General features: G+C 41.6%; 1 protein-coding gene across 11 annotated transcripts in view; it reads left to right on the top strand.

Moving 5' to 3' along the window:
• Nucleotides 1-25,629, top strand: part of SAMD4A (sterile alpha motif domain containing 4A) — a 233,191-nt gene that overhangs the window by 8,381 nt on the left and 199,181 nt on the right. The window contains exon 3 of one of the 11 annotated variants that reach the window (XM_067028449.1): nt 7,151-7,372. The exons of the other annotated variants lie outside the window; for them this stretch is intronic. Within the exon in view, the coding sequence (XP_066884550.1) occupies nt 7,335-7,372 (38 nt within the window). The 5' untranslated portion in view covers nt 7,151-7,334. The remainder of the gene's footprint in view (nt 1-7,150; nt 7,373-25,629) is intronic. 11 annotated transcript variants of the gene reach the window in all.

Raw genomic sequence — 25,629 nt, 5'->3', positions numbered from 1 at the left:
TCCGTTGATCTGTATTTCTGTTTTTGTGCCAGTACCATACTGTTTTGATTACTGTAACTTTGTATTATAGTCTGAAGTCAGGGAGCCTGATTCCTCCAGCTCCATTTTTCTTTCTCAGGATTGCTTTGGCTATTTGGTGTCTTTTGTGCTTCCATACAAATTGTGCAATTTTTTGTTCTAGGTCTGTGAAAAATGCCATTGGTAGTTTGATATGGATTGCATTGAATCTGTAGATAGCTTTGGGTAGTATAGTCATTTTCACAAGGTTGATTCTTCCAATCCAAGAACATGGTATATCTCTCCACCGATTTGTATCATATTTAATTTCTTTCATCAGTGTCTTTTTGTTTTGTTTTGTTTTTTTTGGTGATATGCGGGCCTCTCACTGTTGTGGCCTCTCCCGTTGTGAAGCACAGGCTCCGGACGCGCAGGCCCAGCGGCCATGGCTCACGGGCCCACCCGCTCCGCGGCATGTGGGATCCTCCCAGACCGGGGCACGAACCCGCGTCCCCTGCATCGGCAGGCGGACTCTCAACCACTGCGCCACCAGGGAAGCCCTCATCAGTGTCTTTTAGTTTTCTGCATACAGGTCTTTTGTCTCCTTAGGTAGGTTTATTTCTAGGTATTTTATTCTTTTTGTTGCAATGGTAAATGGAAGTGTTTCCTTAATTTCTCTTTTATATTTTTCATCTTTAGTTTATAGGAATGCCAAAGATTTTTGTGTATTAATTTTGTATCCTGCAACTTTACGAAATTCATTGATTAGCTCTACTAGTTTTCTGGTAACATCTTTAGGATTCTCTATGTATAGTATCATGTCATCTGCAAACAGTGACAGCTTTAATTTTTCTTTTCTGATTAGGATTCCTTTTATTTCTTTTTCTACTCTGATTACTGTGGCTAAAACTTCCAAAACTATTTTGAATAATAGTGGTGAGAGTGGGCAACCTTGTCTTGTTCCTGATCTTAGAGGAAATGGCTTCAGTTTTTCATCATTGAGATTGATGTTGACTGTGGGTTTGTCATATATGGCCTTTATTATGTTGAGGTAAGTTCCCTCTATGCCTACTTTCTGCAGGGTTTTTATCATAAATGGGTGTTGAATTTTGTCGAAAGCGTTTTCTGCATCTGTTGAGATGATCATATGGTTTTTCTCCTTCAATTTGTTAATATGGTTTATCGCATTGATTGATTTGCATATATTGAAGAATCCTTGCATTCCTGGAATAAACTCCACTTGATCATGGTGTTTGATCCTTTTACAGTGCTGTTGGATTCTGTTGCTAGTATTTTGTTGAGGATATTTGCGTCTATGTTCATCAGTGATATTAGCATGTAGTTTTCTTTCTTTGTGACACCTTTGTCTCGTTTTGGTATCAGGGTGATGGTGGCCTCATAGAATGAGTTTGGGAATGTTCCTCCCTCTGCTATCTTTTGGAAGAGTTTGAGAACGATAGGTGTTAGCTCTTCTCTAAATGTTTGATAGAATTTGCCTGTGAAGCTATCTGGTCCTGGGCTTTTGTTTGTTGGAAGATTTTTAATCACAGTCTCAATTTCAGTGCTTGTGATTGGTCTGTTTATATTTTCTCTTTCTTCCTGGTTCAGTCTCAGAAGGTTGTGCTTTTCTAAGAATTTGTCCATTTCTTCTTGGTTGTCCATTTTATTGGCATATAGTTGCTTATGGTAATCGTTCATGATCTTTGGTATTTCTGCAGTGTCAGTTGTTACTTCTTTTTCATTTCTAATTCTACTGATTTGAGTCTTCTCCCTTATTTTCTTAATGAGTCTGACTAATGGTTTATCAATTTTGTTTATCTTCTCAAAGAACCAGCTTTTAGTTTTATTGATCTTTGCTATTGTTTCCTTCATTTCTTTTTCATTTATTTCTGGTCTGATCTTTATGGTTTCTTTCATTCAGCTAACTTTGGGGGTTTTGTTTTTCTTTCTCTAGTTCCTTTAGGTGTAAGGTTAGGTTGTTTATTTCAGATGTTTCTTGTTTCTTGAGGTAGGATTGTATTGCTATAAACTTCTCTCTTAGAACTGCTTTTGCTGCATCCCATAGGTTTTGGGTCCTCATGTTTTCATTCTCATTTGTTTCTAGGTATTTTTTGATTTCCTCTTTGATTTCTTCAGTGATCCCTTGGTTATTAAGTAGTGTATTGTTTAGGCTCCATGTTTTTTATTTTTTACAGAGTCTCTCCTGTAATTGATATCTAGTCTCATAGCATTGTGGTCAGAAAAGATACTTGATACGATTTCAATTTTCTTAAATTTACCAAGGCTTGATTTGTGACCCAAGATACGATCTATCCTGGAGAATGTTCCATAAACCCTTGAGAAGAAAGTATATTCTGTTCTTTTTGGATGGAATGTGCTATAAATATCAAGGAAGTCCATCTTGTTTAATGTATCATTTAAAGTTTGTGTTTCCTTATTTATATTCATTTTGGATGATCTGTCCATTGGTGAAAGTGGGGTGTTAAAATCTTCTTCTATGATTGTGTTACTGTCAATTTCCCCATTTATGGCTGTTAGCATTTGCCTTATATATTGAGGTGCTCCTATGTTGGGTGCATAAATGTTTACAATTGTTATATCTTCTTCTTGGATTGACCCCTTGATCATTATGTAGTGTCCTTCTTTGTCTCTTGTAATAGTCTTTATTTTAAAGTCTATTTTGTCTGATATGAGAATTGCTACTCCAGCTTTCTTTTGATTTCAATTTGCATGGAATATCTTTTTCCATCCCCTCACTTTCAATCTGTGTGTGTCCCTAAGTCTGAAGTGGGTCTCTTGTAGACAGTATATATATGGGTCTTTGGGTTTGTTACTGTAGGTCTTTTCCTTCTCTTGTGTTTCCTGCCTAGAGAAGCTCCTTTAGCATTTGTCGTAAAGGTGGTTTGGTGGTGCTGAATTCTCTTAGCTTTTACTTGTCTGTAAAGGTTTTAATTCCTCCGTTGAATCTGAATGAGATCCTTGCTGGGTAGAGTAATCTTGGCTGTAGTTTTTTCCCTTTCATCACTTTAAATATGTCCTGCCACTCCCTTTTGGCTTGCAGTTTCTGCTGCAAGATCAGCTGTTAACCTTATGGGGATTCCCTGGTATGTTACTTATTGTTTTTCCATTGCTGCTTTTAATATTTTTTCTTTTTATTTAATTTTTGATAGTTTGATATGTGTCTTGGTGTGTTTCTCCTTGGATTTATCCTGTATGGGACTCTCTGTGCTTCCTGACTAGATTGATTATTTCCTTTCCTATATTAGGGAAGTTTTCAACTATAATCTCTTCAAGTATTTTCTCAGTCCCTTCCTTTTTCTCTTCTTCTGGGACCCCTGTAAGTTGAATGTTGGTGCATTTAATGTTGTCCCAGAAGTCTCTGAGACTGTCCTCAATTCTTTTCATTCTTTTTTCTTTAGTCTTCTCTGCGGTAGTTATTTCCACTATTTTATCCTCCATGTCACTTATCCATTCTTCTGCCTCAGTTATTCTGCTATTGATTCCTTCTAGAGAATTTTAAATTTCATATATTGTGTTGTTCCTCATTGTTTGTTTGCTCTTTAGTTCTTCTAGGTCCTTGTTAAACGTTTCTTGTGTTTTTTCCATTCTATTTCCAAGATTTTGGACCATCTTTCCTATCATTACTCTGAATTCCTTTTCAGGTAGACTGCCTATTTCCTCTTGATTTGTTTGATCTGGTGGATTTTGCCTTGCTCCTTCATCTGCTGTGTGTTGCTCTTTCTTCTCATTTTGCATCTCTTACTGTGTTTGGGGTCTCCTTTTCACAGGCTGCAGGTTCATAGTTCCCATTGTTTTTGGTGTCTGCCCCCAGTGGCTAAGATTGGTTCAGTGAATTGTGTAGCCTTCCTGGTGGAGGGGAACTAGTGCCTGTATTCTGGTGGATGAGGCTGGATCTTGTCTTTCTGGTGGGCAGGGCCGCATCCAGTGGTGTGTTTTGGGGTGTCTGTGACCTTATTATGATTTTAAGCAGCCTCTCTGCTAATGGGTAGGGTGTGTTCCTGTCTTGCTAGTTGTTTGGCATAGAGTGTTCAGCACTATATCTTGCTGGTCATTGAGTGGAGCTCGGTCTTTGTGTTTAGATGGAGATCTCTGGGGGAGCTTTCGCCATTTGATATTACGTGGAGCTGGGAGGTCTCTGGTGGTCCAATGTCCTGAACTCGGCTCTCCCACCTCAGAGGCATAGGCTTGACACCCAGCCGGAGCACCAAGACCCTGTCAGCCACACGGCCTTTGCTTTCTTCTGCCAGTTTTCCCCAGGATCCTGCAGGCTCTGGTGCGAGTGGGATGTCCCAGCTCGTCTTATCCTAGGCACCAGAAGCTCATGAATAGGCAGAAAAATAGTTTTCTTTCTTCTATTTTTAGTGAGTACTTGGCCAAGAACCCATTTTCTCTAGGGCACCTCATAAGTGGAAAAGCTTATCCAGGTTAAAAGTTCTTGCTGTGGCCACTGTAATTCACGATTATCTTGGGTAAGTTTAACACACTTGTTCGGCCTTAAAACAAAATTTATTCACCTGATGCCTCACGCTGGGTCCAGTCTAGCTTCAGTCCGGCCCAGTCTCCTTTCACTTTTTCATTCAAGGAACGTTTACTGACTGCCTACTACTTTCCTGGCCCTGTGTTATGCAGTGAGAATACAAAGGTAATTTCCTGTATTCCAATGCCTGTTGTATAGATACCGAGTGTTGAGTAAATGACTAATACCATATCACAGGTACAGAAGCATAGACATAGGAATAAAAAGGGTAAGGGAGAGGTTCTGGGAGCATTGTGAATGTACAGCTAATTGCCTGGAGGAGTCAGGGAAACCTCCACTGCAGAGGAGATATGTTTGAGTTTTGAAGGGTGAATAGGAGTTGGTTCAGTATGTAAAAAGGATTGTAGAGAGCAGGTTTGAAGGTGTTTTCCAAGCAGAAGAGATAGCATTTATAAAAACGTTCTTATGAAAGGGCCTTGTTGTGTGCAAGAAATAATGAGTTCAGAGTGGCTCAAAGGGTGTAGAATGCTGGGATCTAAGAGAGAGAAGTTAAAACAGAAGTCATGTGTGTGCAGGACTTTTCCAGCTAAGGAATTTGACTTAATCCTGCAGAGATGATAGAGAACCCAAGAAGACTTTTAGGCAGGGGTGGGCTGAGAATGAAGAGGGAAGAAGAAGGAAGTTAAAAGATGAAAGGGGTGTGTGTGTGTGTGTGTCTGTGTACACTTTTGGGAAAGCTTTGTAATATATACATGATTCTCTGAGAGGCAAAAATGGGAGAAGTGAGGCAAAGTTTGGTTCAGACAATTTCCATTTTGGCCACATGGTGGCATCATCAGCCAGAGGCAGCTTTGTTGCTCTCAGCATTGCTGTATGGGGGAGAAGGAAGGACTGCGATAGAGAGGAAAAGAAGGTATTACCAAGTGACCATTTATTTATATCCATAGGAGGGGATATGTCTAGAGGATTCTTAGAGTATAGATTTTGAATTGGGCTAGTCACTTAATTTCTGAGCCATAGTTTTCTCATCTGTAGAATGGGACTAATGAAACCTGGTTATTGGCTGGAAGCTACTTGTTAACAATCCAGTAAGGACCTATTCTGTCCCCCAGGTTTAAATTTGCCTCTAATTAATATGAAATTCATATAAATAATGTTTTCCTAAATGATAGGGCATCTTTTTAAAAAATTTTATTTATTTATTTTTGGTTGCGTTGGGTCTTTGTTGTGTTGCCACGAGTGGGCTTTCTCTAGTTGCAGTGAGTGGGGGCTACTCTTCGTTGCAGTGCTCAGCCTTCTCATTGAAGTGGCTTCGCTTGTTGCGGAGTATGGGCTCTAGGCACGCGGGCTTCAGTAGTTGTGGCACGGGGGCTCGGTAGTTGTGGCTCGTGGGCTCTAGAGCACAGGTTCAGCAGTTGTGGAGCACAGGCTTACTTGCTCCACGGCATGTCGGATCTTCCTGGACCAGGGCTCGAACCCATGTCCCCTGCATTGGCAGGCAGATTCTTAACCACTGCACCACCAGGGAAGTCCTGATAGGGCATCTTTTATTTAAAGGATTATCTGGAAGAGATTGAAGATGACTTGGAACCTGAAAAGATATGAGTCTACTTTGCTCCACCTTCTATATTTTAGCTGGATTACTCTATTTTATATCATGTTGAGTCCTAAAAAACACAGCCCTGACCCAGTTTTCCCAAATAACTTGTCAACACTTCTTACCTTTAGTTGGTGAATGTGAAAAAAAGAAATCATTTGGAGGAATTAAATATCTAGGAACTTTATAACTGAAACACTTTTCACTTTGGGTGTTGTAATTTTCTTTGGGTTGGTCTGGGATGACAGGGAGCAGGTCACACACATTTGCGATCTTCGTTGCAAATAAATTGCATTTGGTTGTTTAGCTTGGACGCTCAAAGGCTTTAGCAACTGAGTATGTGTTATAAATAGGTCCCATCAAAGCAAGTAGAAGGCAGACAAACTTATAGCAGTCAAATTGGTTTGTTTGTGTTTAAATAAACAAACTGAGAGTGAAATGAGGGTCAGAAGGGCTGAGAAGTAACTGAAAACTTCCCAGTATATCCTGCAGAAGCTTAATTATAATAAGAATTGACAACACCAGAGAAGAGAAAATACTCTCCTCCTTGACCTGAGGAAAATTTGGAGGTTTTCATCCACGAGGGAAGTGCCTTACATAAGTCATTTGCTAGGAAAGCTGTGGTGCTAATAAAAATCCCTTTTTTCTTTTAAAAATATAATTACTACTTTGAATTTTTAGCCTGTTCCTTTCTTTCCATCTATTCTAATCATTCTTTCCAAGGCCTTACTGAGTTCATCCAGTTCACATAGATTAAGATGCAGAATCAGTCGTCTCCTCTGAGCTATTTTTTGCTTCTGTGGAAGCCGCCTGAGGCAGGAATCTCCCAAGGAAAGCAGAACTTTCAGAAGAGGAGCGAAGCTTTCTCTCAAGGTTAGCTAGTCAAGGCTTGGGCTTTGCCCTGAAGCCTGCACTCCAGGAGCCAACTGGAGTTCAGAGGAACCTGCTGCTTTTATATGTAGGAGCATTTCACTCCTTGGGACTCACAAGCTAGTTCTAGGGTTTTGTTCTCACCTAGGTATCATCATTTTAATACAGTTTTTCTTGTCTTGGTTTAGCAGGGAGAAAAAAATCAATCAAACGATTCAGTGGTTTCTTTTATGCAATAGATAATACTGTTAAGTGGTACCTGGAGAAGAGTATGTGGTAAGAAAACGTGTGATCAAGTTCCTCACTACTTATTAATTCACTGAGTCCTGCAGCCGAGAGCTGCGAGCTGTGTCCAAAGGCAAAGGAGGTGTGATGATTCCTCTCAAGGAGCTTACACTCGAGTTGTGGAGGTAAAACAACATATATACAGGTGATCCCTGACTTACGGTAGTTTGCATTAGACAATTTTTTGACTTTACGATTCCAAAAGCAATATGTATGCTGTAGAAGTCGTTCCTGGAATTTTGAATTTTGATCTCCCAGGTTAGCAATCTGCCCCATGGTCCTCTCTCTCTTTCTCTCTCTCTCTTTTTTTTTTTTTTTGCAGTACGCGGGCCTTTCACTGTTGTGGCCTCTCCCGGTGTGGAGCTCAGGCTCCGAATGCGCAGGCTCAGCGGCCATGGCTCACGGGCCCAGCCGCTCCGCGGCATGTGGGATACTCCCGGACTGGGGCACGAACCCGTGTCCCCTTCATCGGCAGGCGGACTTTCAACCACTGCGCCACCAGGGAAGCCCTGCGGTCCTCTCTTGTGATGCTGGGCAGTGGCAGCCCCCAGTCAGCCACAGAATCACGAGGGAAAACAATCGATACTCTTAGAAGCATTCTGGACCCATATAACCATTCTGTTTTTCACTTTCAGTACAGTATTCAATAAATTACATGAGATATTCAACACTTTATTATAAAACAGGCTTTGTGTTGGATGGTTTTGCCCAGTTGTAGGCTAATGAAAGTGTTTGACCACATTTAACTGCACAAGGCTAAGCTAGGTGGGTTAAGTGTATTAAATGCATTTTCAACTCATAATGGGTTTATCAGGAGGCAATCCTGTTGTAAGCTAAGGATGATCTATATATGTAATAATTAGACCACAAAAAGTTGCTAAATGCTGTGTTTCCAGTGAGAGAACAAAACTGGACTTGAGTGAAGGGGAGAGAACAGGATGGGTTGGGTCGTCCAAGAAGTAACGAATGGAAGAAGTAAACTTGAGTGGGTCATTTGCAACAAGTGCTTTAGAGCTTACAAGATTCTTGCCTTTTTAGTACCTTTAATGAAAGTTGTGTCAAGAAAACCACACATATAGGGGGGAGTCTGTTGAACCATGTAAGGGGCAGGCTTCCAGGCCCTTTTTAAAAAAAAAAAAAAAATTTATTTATTTATTTATTTTTGGCTGCATTGGGTCTTCGTTGCTGTGCGTGGACTTTCTCTAGTTGTGGCGAGCAGGGGCTACTCTTCATTGTGGAGCACGGGCTCTAGGCCCATGGGCTTCAGTAGTTGTGTCTGGCAGGCTCCAGAACGCAGGCTCGGTAGTTGTGGCGTACGGGCTTAGTTGCTCCGCGGCATGTGGGATCTTCCCGGACCAGAGCTCGAACCTGTGTCCCCTGAATTGGCAGGTGGAATCTTAACCACGGCGCCACCAGGGAAGTCCTTCCTGGGCCTTTGAAAGATGAGTATGGGTACATTAGACAGAGGGGAGCATGGTGCATATTGTGCATCAGGAATGAATTCTTGAATGGAAGAAGGAGCCATCCAAACACTCCTCTGATTTCTAACATGTTTAAAGGAGGAAAACAGCATATCAGCTCACGCCAAATTTTTTTCCCTAAAATTACCCATTAAAATTATGAGACTTAGTTCTCTTGGTTCCTTTTAGTAGAATACGTCCGTCCATATGTTACTTTGATTAGAACTAGTGTTAAGAAGAAACATGTTAAACACTTACAGCAGGGATCCCCAACCCCTGGGCCGTGGACTGATACCAGTCTGAGGTCTGTTAGGCACCGGGCCGCACAGCGGGAGGTGAGCGGCGGGCGGGCCAGCGAAGCTTCATCTGCAGCTCCCCATCGCTCGCATTACCGCCTGACCATCCCCCTCCCCCCACTTCCCCTCCCCCCAACCCCGTCTGTGGATCTTCCACGAAACCGGTCCCTGGTGCCAAAAAGGTTGGGGACTGCTGACTTACAGAAAAAGATAAAAGTGTCTTAAACTAGTTTTCCAAATTTAATATGCATACAGATCGCTTGGGGATCTTGTTAAACCGAAAATTCTTATTGAGGACGCCTGTGGGGGGTCCAGAGTTCCTGCATTTCTCATAAACTCCCTGGTGATGCTGCTGCTGCAGGTCTGTGGACCACACTTTGAGTAGAAAGATCATAGGCTATTAGAGGTGGAAGGTAATTTAGAGGTAATTGGTGCATTGGCTTTCAAGTTTTATGGATGAGTATCGCAAGGTTTTTGTTTACGAATGAAAACTTAGATAAAAGCTTAGTGGTAAGTGGATGGTCTCCCTCCCACCAAACCCCATCTCCACCCCCCAACACTAACTTTCCAAGGAGAGCAGTTTGAAATCTCTGTGATTGCCCCAGGCTTGGAGATCGTCACAGCCTGAATGGAGGCTGGGATTGAGGAAGGCAGATCTGGGCTACGTTGTAGCATTTTCCAAGCTTTTTGGCAGTGCCGCTGCTGGAATTTCCAGGCATTCTAATGATCAGCGTCCCATGGAAAATGAGGTTCCAGGAAAGATTTCTGCGTGTGTGTGTGTGTGTGTGTGCTGACGCTATGGACTGTAAAGTTGAGCTGGTAAGAGCAGGAATGTTAACTCCAGAGACCGGATGGGAGAGATCTTTTCCTACTTCCCCAGCGTCCTCCCATAAAATGCAACATCGGAACTTCTGAAGCAGCTTATCCTGATTTGTCAGTAGAGTTCAAGTGTGTGTGCAGCATAAATACATATAGAATCCATACTTTCATTGTATACGTTTATATCTTAGTGAGTATGTGCACCAAATATGTGATTTAAATACGTGACTAGAATGGCGATGCGAAACCACGTTTGAATTTCTCAAGAGTTGTGAAGGAATAATAGAGAAATCATCAGAAGCCTCCATAAATAATAATGTCTCTGAGAAGGCAAAAAGGAGGGAAAGGGCCTCCCTGATGGCGCAGTGGTTGAGAGTCTGCCTGCCAATGCGGGGGACACGGGTTCGAGCCCTGGTCTGGGAGGATCCCACATGCTGCGGAGCGGCTAGGCCCGTGGGCCACAACTACTGAGCCTGCGCGTCTGGAGCCTGTGCTCCGCAACAAGAGAGGCCGCGATAGTGAGAGGCCTGCGCACCGTGATGAAGAGTGGCCCCCGCTCGCCGCGAGCGGAGAAGACCCGTGCACAGAAGCGAAGACACAATGCAGCCAAAAATAAATAAATAAAAATTTAAAATTTTTTATTTTTAAAAAAAGGAGGGAAAAAGTAAGTTCTGTACCTTGTAAGGATATGTGAGGTCAACAGTGATCCTGTGCAAGATACCAGAAGAGTATCTGAAACTTGATATATGAGCATTTGGATGAGGAAATAGGAAGCAGCCTGCTTTTCCTAAGAATGGGAAGACTGGATCATGGAGAACTAATGTCATTTCCCTTTTGATGGGGGAATAGGAAAGGAAGGGAGATAGCATTGACATTTACGGAGAGTCTTCTGTATTCTGGGCAGATTACAGGAATTCTGGTAGGCATTCCCTATCTAAGTTTCAGCACAGCCTTTGACAAAGCCTCTTATTTCTTGATGAGTAAAATGGAGACATGGGAGGGCTGGGTGAGAGTCACCCACCCGTAAGAGGGCTGGGTGGCATTAGAGTGACTTCTGCTGCTGTCAGCCTTAAGGGAGGTCTTTGGTGCTGTGCCTTGGGGCTCACACGTCCTACATCATTATTCATGTTGACTGCGACTTAGCCTGGGGTCCCCAAGAAAGCAGAGCGTGAGGCAAGGGCTGGCTTGCAGGCAGTTTATTTTTGGCAGTGATCCTGGAGAACAGGAAAGGGGGCTGGGGAGGAGAGAAACAGGCAAGGAGGGGAAGCCAACATAAGCCTATGTGGTTGAACTGGTCCCTGTCATGGGCACTGGGACTCGGTCCCATGGGACCCTGTGCCTCAGAAGGGACAGACACGGTGGGCATTTATCCACGGGCTCCCCTCTCCTCTTAGGCAAGCGTTGCCCCAGGGTGCTAAGTCCCCATACTTCCAGGTTTGCACATGTGCACGTGCTAATCCTTTCCACAGTGTCCCAGGCATGGTGTTGGAGAAGCCCCAAGGCAGAGAGCTAGAGAGAAGTGGCGTGATGGAGGTGGGGTGCTGTCAGGTTACACCTGCCTGAAGCTGGTGGCCACGGCAAGGAAGGGGGTGTAAAACTGGACTGAGAAGGTGTAATGATCAAATCTGTGGGTGAACCCAGAGGGATAGCTGAGAGCTTGATGACAGAATCACGATCCAAAATATTTCAATATAACAAGATGACTAGTAAACCACTAAAAGTGTAGCCTCTACATTTGCATCCCCTAGACCTTCTCTGGGGGAGACATGGCTCATCAGTAGCGTGCACGAAAAGGACCTTGGGCTTTTAGTGGACTTGGAACTCAGTATGAATAATGCCACAAGGGGGTTGCCCCCCAAAGCCACTAAGCTTTTAACGATACATTGTATATACAATGCAATGTATAATAATATTTTATTCAGAACAGGTCTTCTCGGCAAGCCATCTTGTTCCTGGAGTGTGGGGTGCAGTTCTGAGGAACTGCACACTTTGAGGAAGATGAATGAGTAAGGATGTGGCTGGCAGTTTGGAGGATGGTGAGGCACTTGAGAACCAGGGGGAACATTCAGGCTGGAAAAAAAAAAATGAGCAGAGAACAGGACAACTGTCATTGGTTCCCTGAAAAGTTAGCTTGGGGTTGAGTGGTTCCATTCCATATCTGTGTAGAGGGCAGTGTGTGGAAGCCAAAGGTCATTTAGCTCAAAGTAAAGAAAAACCTGGCAATGGTGAGAGCTCCCAAACATCAGCACAAGCTGCTTTAGGAGGCAGAGGCTTGAGTTTCACCAGAGGTGGACAAGCATTCAACATCATGCAGGGCACAGAATAACTTCTAAATAAGGTTGGCCCCTATTTATTGAGCACCTGCCCTGTGCCAGGCACCTTACTGAATTCTTTGCATACATTATCATTTGGGTATATTCACCCCAGCAGTCCTTTGAGATGAGGTAGGAACTGTCATTTTTCTGTTGGTCCGGGAGGAAACAAGCAGCTCGACCTCAGAATGCCTCCATGTGCTTCTCCACTGCAGGCAGACAGTATGTATTTCTCTAGGAAAGAAGCGTGACCTCTTAGTGACCTCCAAGGTCCCTTCTAACCTTAAGATTCTGATTTCTGTGAATCAGGAACAAAGATAAAACTTATCCGGAACTGTCCAGAGCAGAGGAGAAAGAACGAGAGAGAGAATATGAATAAATGAATGAAGGAGTGAATGCATAAGGAGGGGGTCTTAAAAGTCTTCTTCAAATTATTTCCAGCGTATTCCTCCTGTGCTTCTTAGCCTGTTTGGGCCCAGGTTTGTGGCACTTTGTTTAGGAAATACAAAGTAGAGTGATTTTCTGTGCTTTTTTTTGAAGTTGGCAGTGTGGTGAGGCTAAGTCACCATGAAGACTAGGGCCACCACGTTTAAGAAGAGATGTAACGAACCGAATGCAGTCTTGTTTCTTTTGAGTCACACAATAGCAGTGATAAGCTCTGAGTGTATCAGTCATTTATTAGCAAAGGTAAATCATAATTGCTATCTGTGCCTCCAAATCTTTTCTCTTCCCTCTGTGTAGTTCTAAAAGTGACTATAGAGGAGTTCCGTGGTGTCCTAGTGGTTAGGATTCTGGGCTTTCACTGCCTTGGCCCTGGTTCAATCCCTGGTTGGGGAACTGAGATCCCGCCAGCCACGTGGCACAACCAAAAAAATAAAGTGACTATAGGATATTCTTTATATATGGTAATAGATACCTTTTCTCTCCTCCCCCCTTTTTTAGCATTTTGTAGTGTCGGGCACTGTGCAGATAGCTACACACACACAATTATCTTCAATTATTGAATAGATGAGTGATACGAAGAGGCAGAACTAATGGTTGTAACAATTAATACAATATATTGCAATAATTAGATAATGTGCTTGTTATTACCTAGAGTCTAGCACATAGTAAGTGATTAATAACTGGTTTATGAATTATGTATTTTGTGTGTATATATTATATATATATATAAAGTAAGGTAGCATAATACTATGTAGGTGATACAAATAGTATAATAATATGTGCATAATACAAAGTAGTATAATAAATACTGTGTATATAACAAAAACTATATATTGCCTCCATTTTACAGATGAGGAAACTTAGGTTGAGAGTGGTTGTAAATGTGCTGAGGTCACTGAGGTGTTTGTGATCTAAAAGCCCATATTGAATCTTCGTCACTGTAGAATGCTGCAGATCTCTTCCAGTTCTTGGGTAAATAAAATGTTGGTCTTTAAAAGAAAAGTACTCAAGGATATTTAATGGTAGTTTGAATAACATTTTATAAATTCAATCTTGGAAGAATTCTTTTCAGCTTGTCTATTTTAATGTCCCTCTTAATGATCACATTTTAATCCGTAGCTTGACATGGCTTGGCTTCTTTTTTCCTCTAGCATTAAAAAAAAAATTAAATGAAAAGCATTGATTCAAACATGTCCCTTCCTATTAGGGAGATTCATGGGACAGGAGGCTTTTGCCGTCTCTGCCTGAACAGGCAGGACTTGGTGAAGGAAACAGGCTCGGCAAGCTGCAGAGAGGAAGGAATGAGGAATGTGTTATCTAATAGCTGGTGGTATCCTTGACTTTGACAAACTAGCAATTGATGATCCTGGGTCAGGGTCTCCTTAGGATTTGGAATTGGGCAAAGCACCAACTTGAGGGCTGTAAATTAAAACAAGCTCTCCCGTTGTTTGTAAATGGTGGAAAATTTCTGAAGGTTAGCTTAGGAAAACATAGTTGGTCTAAGAGTGAATTCTACTTATTTCATTTTCTAGCAACATAAAAATTAAGGAGGTGGAAGAGGCCTTATCTACTCCAGCCCCTCTTTTGAAGATTTGAGAAGACTGAGATCCACTAAGGGTACCTGCTAGTAGGGAAGGGCTGGTGTTACACCCAGTTGCTTCTCGGCCACCTACGTCTTAGACCTTGATCTCCCACAACTTTCCCACGGCTGACTCGGCCACCATGGTCACCACATTGAATGACTGTGCTGGGTATGGGAGATGTTCTGTTTACCTGATTGTCAAAGCATTCATCAAGATGGTCTCCTTCCTCGAAGTTGTTTCCAGACCCCCTCCTCTTTTTTGTTTCTTTACCCACAAAAAAGCACAGATTCGTTTTCATTAGAGAATGATTAGCACTCATATTCTGAAATGACAGAGAGTTACAGCGTAGTAAGGTTTGGCTTTATTTTGGCATGTTTTAATCACAGTTCCAGTTACGTCCTCTTGGTTTACGCAGGATCTGACTCAGCCACTGGAGTTACCCTCAATCCCAGCAGAGAACTGGGTGTCGTTCCTGACTGCCCGTATGGCCCCTAAGGGAGGGATTTCATTCACTGGTGGGTGAAACAGTTCCTTTGCATGGCGGTGTGGTGGAGCAGCTAAGACTCCTCCTGAGAACGTCCCCTGACCCCTCAGGACTCACTGGCACCCTGCAGGCACCTCCTTTACAGCATCTGTCGCAAGACCTTGTCATTGTTCATCTTCCAGACTAGTCCATGTCTTAGTCACTTTTGTCCCCCAGCAGTGAATATTGTGCCTGGACTCAAGTGGTTTTGGTGCATTTTTGTTGAAAGAATGGATGGGTGAATACAAAGTAATTTAACTCATGGCTCTTGTCCAGATGGGGCTTACATCTTGGAGGTGAGAAAAACCTAATTGCATAAAGACTGCGTAATAAAACAGGACAAGGTGATAATCCTAGTGCTGTTACCAACAGGTATGTGATAAAGGCCAGATGAGAGAAATAGATGTGTTACTTTTCAGTCCCTTACAGAAGACGTGGGTCAGCTTAGCATCATCACTTAGAAATGGATCACATTTCTAAGTGTAAAAATGATTTAAATTCTCTGAGCCTCAGTTTCCTCATCTGTGAAATGGAGTTACCTCTACAAGAGTCACAGGGCCGTTACCAGGATGAGGTGGGATCACCTATGTGTAAAGTACTTTGTAAGCTGAATCATGTTATATAAATGCGGGGTGACATTATTTTCAAATGACCAACTGAAACAATGGGATAAAAGTTTGGGAATGTGGGTGTTTAAGAGGTCCAGGGAAAGATAACCATGGGTTCTTTTTCAGGACTTCTGCTTGTTAGCAAGAGCTGAAATAAACACACAGTTCTAGTAATGAATACCAGCCACCTCTGGGCCTGGACCAAGGCCTGGATCTGATGATTCAACTGGGACTTGAAGCTAATGGCCCGGAGTCCCCACAGGCTGGCCTGGCTGTAACTTGTCAAAGTTCGATTTGTGTCCACTTTTATCCTTTTAATTGATTAGATCATTGAGTGTACTCTCTTCCAGTTTGAAGGACTTCAGATGTCAGTGCTAAAGAATTTCTTTTGGGGGGGACTTCCCTGGTGGTGCAGTGGTTAGGAGTCGGCCTGCCAATGCAGGGGACACAGGTTCAAGCCCTGGTCTGGGAAGGTCCCGTATGCCACGGAGCAACTAAGCCCATGTGCCACAACTACTGAGCCTGCGCTCTAGAGCCCACGAGACACAACTACTGAGACTACGTGCCACAACTACTGAAGCCCGTGTGCCTAGAGCCTGTGCTGCACAACAAGAGAAGCCACTGCAGTGAGAAGCACTCACACCACAATGAAGAGAAGCCCCCACTCACTGCAACTAGAGAAAGCCCACGTGCAGTGATGAAGACCCAAGGCAGCCAAAAATAAATAAATAGATTTATAAAATAGATAAATAAATAAATTAAATTAAATTAATTTTTTTAAAAAAAGAATTTCTTTTGGGGAAAGTTACATGAAATGCTGTGTGGTGACCACTATATCCCTGCCTGCAAAATTCTGGTATGAGAGTTCGTAGAGCCATTGAAAGCATGCCACAGGTATTCTATACATTAATTGGCAGGTCTGGATTCTTTAAGAACTTGTGATAGTTAAGTTTTTATTTACGCTTTATTATTAAAGAGGTAACTTTTTCATAAAAGTTATTATGCAACTTAAAACATGCAGTGGGAAACCTTTGAGTAGTTTTGTATACCTCTGCGAAACAAGAAAATAATTACGCTCTGCTTTTTATTCTTTAATATTATCTTCACCTTTACCTTTCACTGAACAAACGTTAGTTGGAAAAGGAGAACAGTCTTTTGCCGTTGTTCTTGTTTGTTATTTTTTTTAAACAAAACTTGCTATTCTCACATTTTTCTTTTAGTGGCAGAATTTCAGTGTTAGCAAATTTTCCAGATTATTGTGGTATTTGCAGATGATCTGAGCACAGTTAAAATATTGAAACTGTGAGCTGTGAGATCAAAGTTGGATTTCGTGTGTGATTCTGATATTAAGGTGCTGATGAGTTACATGAAAATCACTGCGGTGCATATAGGTTTAGTTGGCAGTATTTTCAGTAGGAATAATCTGGACAAGAATTGCTGCTACTGTTGCTGCTGCTGGTTTTCTTTAAGATGCTCCCCGCCTTTTCATTGCGAGAGAAGGATTCCCAGAGTTAAAATAGGAAATGCTGGAGTGTTTTGTTGAACTCCACAGGAAGTCAAAGGGTGAGTGGTGTTCATGGGCTTCTCAGTCCTTGGATAGAGCAGATGTGTGTGTCTGTGTGAAGACAAATCAGGAGGTGCCTTGCCGTCCCTGGTGCTCCCACATCCCCCTCTGCACACGACCAGCTTGGCACTTAGCACATTGGGTTGCAATTACTGTGTTAGCTAAGGAATGGTTCCAGGGTAAAGGAAGCTACAAAGAGATGACAACGAAATGCAACATGGGGTTCTGGATTGGATCCTGGATTGGGAAAATAAATATTGCCATGAAGGACAGTATTAGGACAATTGGTGAAATTTAAATGTGGGCTCTATCTACTATAGAGGATAATACTATACCAATTTTAAATCTTCTTAATATTATCCTGATGCCTTTGTCACATCAGAAAATGTCCTTATTATTAAGAGATGCATGCTGAAGTCTTTAGGGGTGAAGGGACATGATTTCTGCAACTTATTGTCATATGGTTGTCATATGTAAGGTGACAAAGATTAAGAAATGGTGAATCTTGGTGAAATGTATAAAGAACACATTTTTTTTTTTTTTGTGGTACGCGGGCCTCTCCCGTCGCAGGGCACAGGCTCCGGATGCGCAGGCTCAGCGGCCATGGCTCACGGGCCCAGACGCTCCGCGGCACGCGGGATCCTCCCGGACCGGGGCACGAACCCGTGTCCCCTGCATCGGCAGGCGGACTCTCAACCACTGCGCCACCAGGGAAGCCCAAGAACACATTTTTAAAAATAAAAAGTTCAACATGTTTATCTTTCTTAGCTCTTGATATCCTTCACTGAAACGTTGGCTCCAGGAAGGAAGGGCCTGTGTTTTTTTTATCACCCTCATGGAGGTTGCCAGATAAAATACAGGATGCCCAGGTAACTTTGACTTGCAGATGCACCATGAATAATGGGACATACTTACAGCACTTATACAAAACACACACACACACACACAACCTGTTTGGTGTATCTGCAATTCAGAGTTAACTGGGGTTCCTGTATTTTTATTTGCTGATTCTGGCAACCCTATCCTGAGCCAGCAGTGCCCCCAGTAGCGGCAGGGATGTATCTAGGAAATGTTCCCCCTGTTACAGGGAATGAATGACATGGCTTTTCAGAATCCTTATCTGAAGGCTCCTATTAGGTAAAACCCATCATGTCTGAGCACGGAGCTGGGACTTTACCTGTTCTTGGACTTGATCTCCTCCTCGTCCTACTCCCTTTGATGGATCTTTTCTCTTTGAGCTGATGCGGGCTTTCTCCCTTTCTCTGTAGTTGGTGGAGTCAGCTGGGTTACATTTTATACTAAGTTACCCACATCCTGACACTCCTGACAGCTTTAAGATCTTCTTCTAACACACTTGAGTAGAATGGATGCTGGAATCTGTTTTGACAGCTGTTGAAAACCTAGACTGTTGCTACAGCAGGTTAAAGAGGTTATTTGTAACACTGGCATTATTGTAACACTGGTATTATTCAGTGAACCTTCTGAAAAGATGTGCACCCTGTTAAGGCAAATAGTATTTTATAGAATTTAAATGATTTTGATGTTCACGGTTAAATTATCAAATATAATGCTCCTAGGGATTACAGATGTAGTAATATTTTCCATTAATTTTCCCCACCAATGTAGTAATAGTACATTACAATGATCTCTATTATCAGTGCCTTTTAAAATGCAGGTGTAGAGTCTTTAAAATACAGCGAGTCTATTGCCAGCTGTCCCATTGATAACCTTCCCTTTAAAAGTGACCTTTGAGCAATTTATAAAGAATGAATATTTATAGTATTTTCTTGTTGAGCTACTAAAAGAGGGGTCTATGCAAGTAACAGGTGGCTTCAGTTGGCCTGCGTTCACTGAAATGTGATTCAAATAAAGCATTGCATTATTTTACCATTGGAATTGTGATTATGTGCTAGACTGACTTCATTTTTGGCAAATCGCATGTCAGTGTTGAGGTTTGGGTTTAGGGTAAGCTGTCTTGCGTGTGCAGAAACAGGAGAGCTTTGCAGATGAGACATAGCAGCTGAGGGATGAAATATCCAGGATCTTCTTTATGAAGCAGAGGAATTTTTACCAGAGGAGCTGTTGTTCTACGGGGCTTTAGGGGCAACTGTTCAGTTGAACTCTTTAGACTTAAATGTTCTTTGGTTTTAGGAGAGGGCTCTGTCAAATTAATTATCAGTGCAGTGGTTAGCACATAGTAGGCACTCACAGTAAAATTTGTTCAATAGAATGAAATAGATAGTTTTGTTTAGGTTATTATTTAACTTTTTATATGATTTAATTACTTGAATTAGATCTTTCCGTTACTGCCCTTTACTCAATTGCTTGGCAACACACTTGTTAACATGTTTTCTGATTAAAATAAATGTTCCAATCTAAGTTTATTCTAGATAATATTATAATATAAGGAATTAGAGGCATTAAATGGATGAAATGGAATTTGTCACAAAAGCTATTTCTGAGAAGTCTATTTTAGTAAGCGTACTTTCTCCTGTGTCTGAAAAGATTTATCACTTTGTGCAAATCAGGTCCTAGCAAATTGGGTAGAAGAGTTTTTTTTTTTTTTTACAAAACAACGTTCTTATAAGAATTGCATTTCTATGGGGAAAAACTGAAAAAGAGAGATCACATAAATAACCCCTGTAATCTTATTTCTCATTTTATCAAATATATTTGAGTCTTCTTTCCTACCATCAGTACACAGTTTTTTTTTACACACATACACAAAATTAGGACCGTATGAACATATTGTAGTGTTTATATGTAGTGTATACATGTGTTTACATGCTGTTCTCTGAAAAAATATATTTAGACTGCCTTTTAAAACTTAATATACCATTCATATTTTAATGCATCACCATTAGTTTTTTTACAACAGTATTTTTAATGACTATAGGATTTCATGGTATGGCTGTGCCATAATTTATTAAACCAAAGCCTTATACTTGGTCATTTAGGTTATTTCCAGTTTTTTACAATGCTGTGATAAGCAGCCTTTAAAGCATGGTTATTACTTTGGGATCCATGCCCAGAAATGCAAGTTCTGGGTCACACATCCTTATAATTTTGTTTATAGTATATTAACCATATTGTCCTTCTGAAGGTTTGGGCAAATGACTGTTCCTGTGAACATTTAATTATTTAATTCTTGTACACTTTTTTCTACAATGGATATAATTAAAAGCAAGCAAAAGAAACCTATTTTTGTTAGGTTCTTATTTTCAGGTACATTTCTTTGATGATTTTTTTTTATGTTTATGGTTCAATTATAGTTTTTAATCCTTTCTTTCTGTCTCTTTTTCCATTAGGGCATTTGTTTTTACTTACTAATTTATGATCACTATCACATATATATATTTTTTTCTTTCCAGTTTGTATAACATGATTTGATGTCTGGAAGTTTAAGATTTTGATGCAGTCAGTCTATTGGTAGGAAGAGGATTTTTGAGAGCAAGTGATATTTCTATCAAAAGCTTATTTTCTCCTCCTGTGTGGTATCATTTAGTTTTCCAGAAGGAAGGGAGAGGTAGCTGCTCAGTTTTAGTTTAATTCCTTCAGAAGAGTTTTAAGTTACTAAAATGTATACAACTTATATATTAAGAATGAAGATATGTCTGTATTTGCGTTGTTTGAATAGTATACCCAAAAGCTCAAATTAGTACTTTCATCCTAGAGAGTTCTCATTTTGGAGTTTGGTCCATTTTATATCAAGGCACATTAGGGGTGGGACAAGAGTTAAAATGGGTAAGTGATTCATTGTGTGTGAAATTTTCTGAAGACAGAGTAATTTACATACTCATCTATCAGGAATGCCCAGACTTGGGGATGGTAACAACGACTGCTATAGGCCTGTCACAGCTGATGACTTTCTGATTCATAGACACCTACTGGGTCAAAAAGCCTCATGCTTTTCACTTCAGGGATGGAATTTTGTAGCCATATGTGGTATGAATACTTTGGTTAGATTTTCCATGTTGATATTTTTCTGTCCATTCTGAATCAGATTTGTGCTGCCATATTAAGTAGCAAGACTCTATGTGAAATTATTTCAGAAGCCAAGCGATATTAACATCAGTTAAGCTAGTGATTCTCAATGTGGGGAGTATGCGTGTCCTTCCAGAAGGTAATAAGGTGACTGGTGTCGTTCATTCATTCACTAATTTTATTTTGTGCCTATTCAAAACTATACTTTTGGTAAGAAGTGACACCTGCGGTGTTAGAAGCTGAGATCCCGCAGTATACAAGACATAGCCCTTTCCTTAATTTGAAAGCAAGGTCCATTGCTTTGATTTGTTTTAATCATGATAGCTTCATTTTAATTTTCAAAGGCAGGAATTCCCTCTTTCCCTAGATGTCTGTGTGGCTCATTTCTTCATGGTCTCTGCTCATATGTCTCCTTCTCAGAGAAACCTTCCTGACCACCTTCTCTAAATCTCTTACCCTGGTTTCTTTTATTCACAATGTTCATCACCATATGACATATTAAATTATGTATCTGTTTATCATCTAAACCCCCTCTAGAATGTAAAGTCCATGAAAGAAGGGCGTTGTGAGTTTTGTTGACTGCTTTCCCACCCCAGCATCAGAAACAGGACATGGAATATAGCAGGGACACAATAAATATTTGTTGAATAAATTAATTCACTGAATATGCCTGTGATGTGCTGGCACTGTAAGTGGTGATAAACGCTATGAAGAAAAATAAAGCAGGGTAAAGAGACAGAGAGATCTTAAAAATGTCTATCTTAAAAGGGTCTGGGTTATAAAAGGTAGGAAGATGCTGATTAGACAGGATTATCTTCCCTTTTCTTTCTCTTGAACATCTTTGCATCCTCCCCTCTCCCAGCTGTGTCATGGCCACTCTGTTAGTTGTGCCGAGTCTTTCTAAGGCGTGACATTACATTCTTTTCATGCCTCACTCCAAGTGGGCCTTCCCACTTGAGTAACATGAAAACCCAAATGTGGTCAGCTCTTGAGTTTGTATTTCCCAGACCCTCAGGTGACATGCTTTCCAGCAGCTAGCTTAGAAGTAGCCAAAGGTTGCCTTAGGTTTTGAGAGAAAGTTAAATGTTAGTAAGTGTTCAAGGGTTCTTTTGTTATAGTTTTCATGTTTTGCATAATAATCATGTGATTCTGAACTTAAGTTCTTTGAGAGATGCATGATAGAACGACTTGTAAGTTTTAAGTCAGAGTTCCATATCTCAGACCTTCCCTTTCCCCAGTTGCTTCTGTAGCTTGTCATTCAAACCTTCTAAGATCTCAGCTAGTGTCTCTCAAAGGCGAAGTGGTAGCACCCAAAGAGGATGGATGAGGGCTGTTCTTTGGTTATCACCATGACAGGATTTTAGCACCCATGATAGGGATACCCAACATCCTGCAAGACAGGAGACAGTTGTGCCCGTGAGAAAAATGTCCTGCCCAGGTGCCCCTAGCGTAAATGCTGATTCTTTCCCAGTCCTTCTCAATAAGGGTGGTCATGGCCTCTATGGGGTACTTTTAGAAACCTGTGAGATGGTGTTGGTTTTCACAACATTAGGGGGTGGTACTCTAGTGACATTTAATGGGCGTGGCCAAGGAGGCTAGAAGTCCTGCAATGCATGGGGCAGATGTCCACCTTGGAGAATTTCCCTGCTTCCCACTTGACTTTCCACTGTCCACCAGGCAACAGGGAAGTGAAACACCCTACTGATAATTATCAGAGCCTACAACCAACTCTATAAACAAAAGGTACTTTTGCACAACTTGGCTGGAGGTCTGTATTTTTTTTTTCTTCTGGACTTCACCTAGACTCACCTTCCACACTGGCACCATTACTTGTGGTTTGTAACTGGCTATCAGTTGGTGTGCATAGCTGTTGCGTTCATAGTGATTGTAGGATAGGGGCAAGGATCTGACCACTTCATTTTGTCTTCTGGAGGTCTCGTGTCTGAAAATGTACATATTGTAATGTATATTATACCATTATAAATTATTTTCATTTTATTTCTCCTTTATATTGCAGCTAGGTCGTAACACTGATTTATTAGACTTGCCTGTGGATTACATTATATTACCTGTGATTTTCATTACAGTTTATAAAGGGAGCATGGAGTCTGATGAGCTTGGAAACCTTCACTCTAACCTGACAGAGGTTATATTTCTTACTACTCCTCTACATGAACCCTGTTTCAGGCAAAGTTATTCGCTCTGAGTCCCACATATTCTTTCCCTCCACGTGTGCCTCAAACCACCCCTTCTCCTCCAAGTTCCTTCCATCTCCTCCTCTATAAACTGCACCCACCCATAAGAGCCCAGTTCCCTGGGCAGCCTTGTGAAGTCGTCATTCCTCAACTACCGCAGCTCAGTGACTTTCTATTTTTCTTAACTACTGTAGCACTTGTAAGAACTCCTCATTCAACACTTGTCTGCAGCCCAGTGGCCCTAGGAATGCTTGATGTTTCGCCAGCTCTCGCTCATGGGCTGCACTCTCTTGTCTTCTTTCCTTTCCCAAATATGAATTCTTTCCTGTCTGTCATTTTGCTCATTACAAAAGTAAAGCATGTTCATCGTTAAGACATTTATGGAAAAGTAAAAGAAGAAAATAATCATCATTACTGATCTGCCACCCAGAGCCACTCACTGCCTATCATTTTAGAGCATTTCCTTTCAAGCTGTTTTCTCTGTGTATATCTATGTTTTTAACAAAATTAGAATCATGTACTTTATATGGTTTGTATTTGGCTTACCCCCTGCTTACTTCACTTAATGTTATAGCAAGAGAATTTTCCTTCGTTACTAAATAGTCTTAGGAAACATATTTATATAAAACAGGTTTTACTGAAAATTTTAGACGTACACAAAAATAGAACAGTATGATAAATTCCTAGATACCCAGCATTCAGCGTCAGTAACATCAGCATTCTGCCATTCTGAATATGTGGGGGTTTTTTTTGTTTGTTTGTTTGTTTGTTTTTGTGGTACGCGGGCCTCTCACTGTTGTGGCCTCTCCCGTTGCGGGGCACAGGCTCCGGACGCGCAGGCTCAGCGGCCATGGCTCACGGGCCCAGCCGCTCCGCGGCACGTGGGATCCTCCCGGACCGGGGCACGAACCCGTGTCCCCTACATCGGCAGGCGGATTCTCAACCACTGCACCACCAGGGAAGCCCTGAATATGTGGTTTTTAACGGATGCATACCATTCCATTGTTTGGATGATACATAATTTAAGCATTTCTCTGTTATTGTAAATTTAGATGATTTCTAGTTTTCTATAATTATAGAGGCTTACGTTTTTCTTTTTCTTGTCAGAATTATTATTTGTGCTTCCTGGTTAACCTAATTAATTTCTTCATGATTAAGTAACTATGATTATTATTAGTTTTGTATTCTGGGATTTTTATTATATTTCATATCTGTGGCTGGTTTCATTGTCATTTTTCTTTTCTCCATCCATCAAATATTTCTTGTTCTAGCCAGAACGAGTCTCAAATGAATTACTGTAACAAGTTATGTTTCTCTATTCATTTTTTTTTTTTTAGAGAAAAAAACTCCTGAAAACTGGCAATATAAAAGAATGGTATTTACTTGCTAGATAATTTAAGAGACAATCACAAGAAGGAAAGAGAAAATGGTTTCAGGAGAAACAATATCTGGTAAATTATAGTCTTTGCCCAATGGAAATTTATTTTACAAATACTTAATTTTGCTTAGTTTTGATTGAAAAATGGCCCCCTCTTATAGGCTGGAATAATGACCATCTACCTAAACTAAGGTGCACTTGAACCAGTATGTATAAGTGTTTTTATCCAGCTGATTTAAATTTGTATTTTAACAAGTATATTTGGTATTAATTTAAAAACCCTGCATCAGGCTTCCCTGGTGGCGCGTTTGTTAAGAATCCGCCTGCCAAGGCAGGGGACACGGGTTCGAGCCCTGGTCCAGGAAGATCCCACGGAGCAACTAAGCCTGTGAGCCACGACTACTGAGCCTGCACTCTAGAGCCCGCGAGCCACAACTATTGAGCCCACGTGCTGCAACTACTGAAGCCCACGCACCTAGAGCCCGTGCTCCACAACGAGAGAAGCCACCGCGCTGAGAAGCCCGCACACTGCAACGAAGAGTAGCCCCCCGGGCTTCCCTGGTGGTGCAGTGGTTGGGAGTCCGCCTGCCGGTGCAGGGGACATGGGTTCGTGCCCCGGTCCGGGAGGCTCTCACATGCCACAGAGCGGCTGGGCCCGTGAGCCATGGCCGCTGAGCCTGCGCGTACGGAGCCTGTGCTCCGCAACGGGAGAGGCCACAACAGTGAGAGGCCCGCGTACCGCAAACAAACAAACAACAACAACAAAAAACCCCAGCATCTTTAAATGTAAAAGACCTACATCCTACATACAGCTTCTCTTTAAAAAGGTAGTTTCTCAGGCAGTGGAGAGAGATGGTTTTCTTAGATCTGGCCCATTGTGAGCTGTGGGAGAATGAGCAAGTGGGAGAGAGTTGGATGGGTAGTAGGATTACTAGTTCCCTGTGAAAATGAAGGAAGGATTACTGTTGCCCAAGTTCTGATGGGATTTCTTCTGCAGTATCTGCTGAAATTTCTAGACCAGGTCATATACAGGAAGATGACTCATGTACCCACCTACTCGAAGAAAATGACTGTTTCTTGTATTACAAAGTAAAATACGGTTGCTGTAAAACAAAAAGTAGATTTTCAGATTTTTATAATAGATATGTATAACATAGAAAGCAAAAGTCTCCCATAACCCATACCCCTTCGCCACTGAATGACCATGTTAGCAGTG

The sequence above is a fragment of the Kogia breviceps genome, chromosome 3, assembly GCF_026419965.1.
Source record: "Kogia breviceps isolate mKogBre1 chromosome 3, mKogBre1 haplotype 1, whole genome shotgun sequence".
Classification (NCBI taxonomy): domain Eukaryota; kingdom Metazoa; phylum Chordata; class Mammalia; order Artiodactyla; family Physeteridae; genus Kogia; species Kogia breviceps.
Note: the sequence above shows the minus strand (reverse complement) of the source record. Positions and strands in the feature narration are given on the sequence as shown.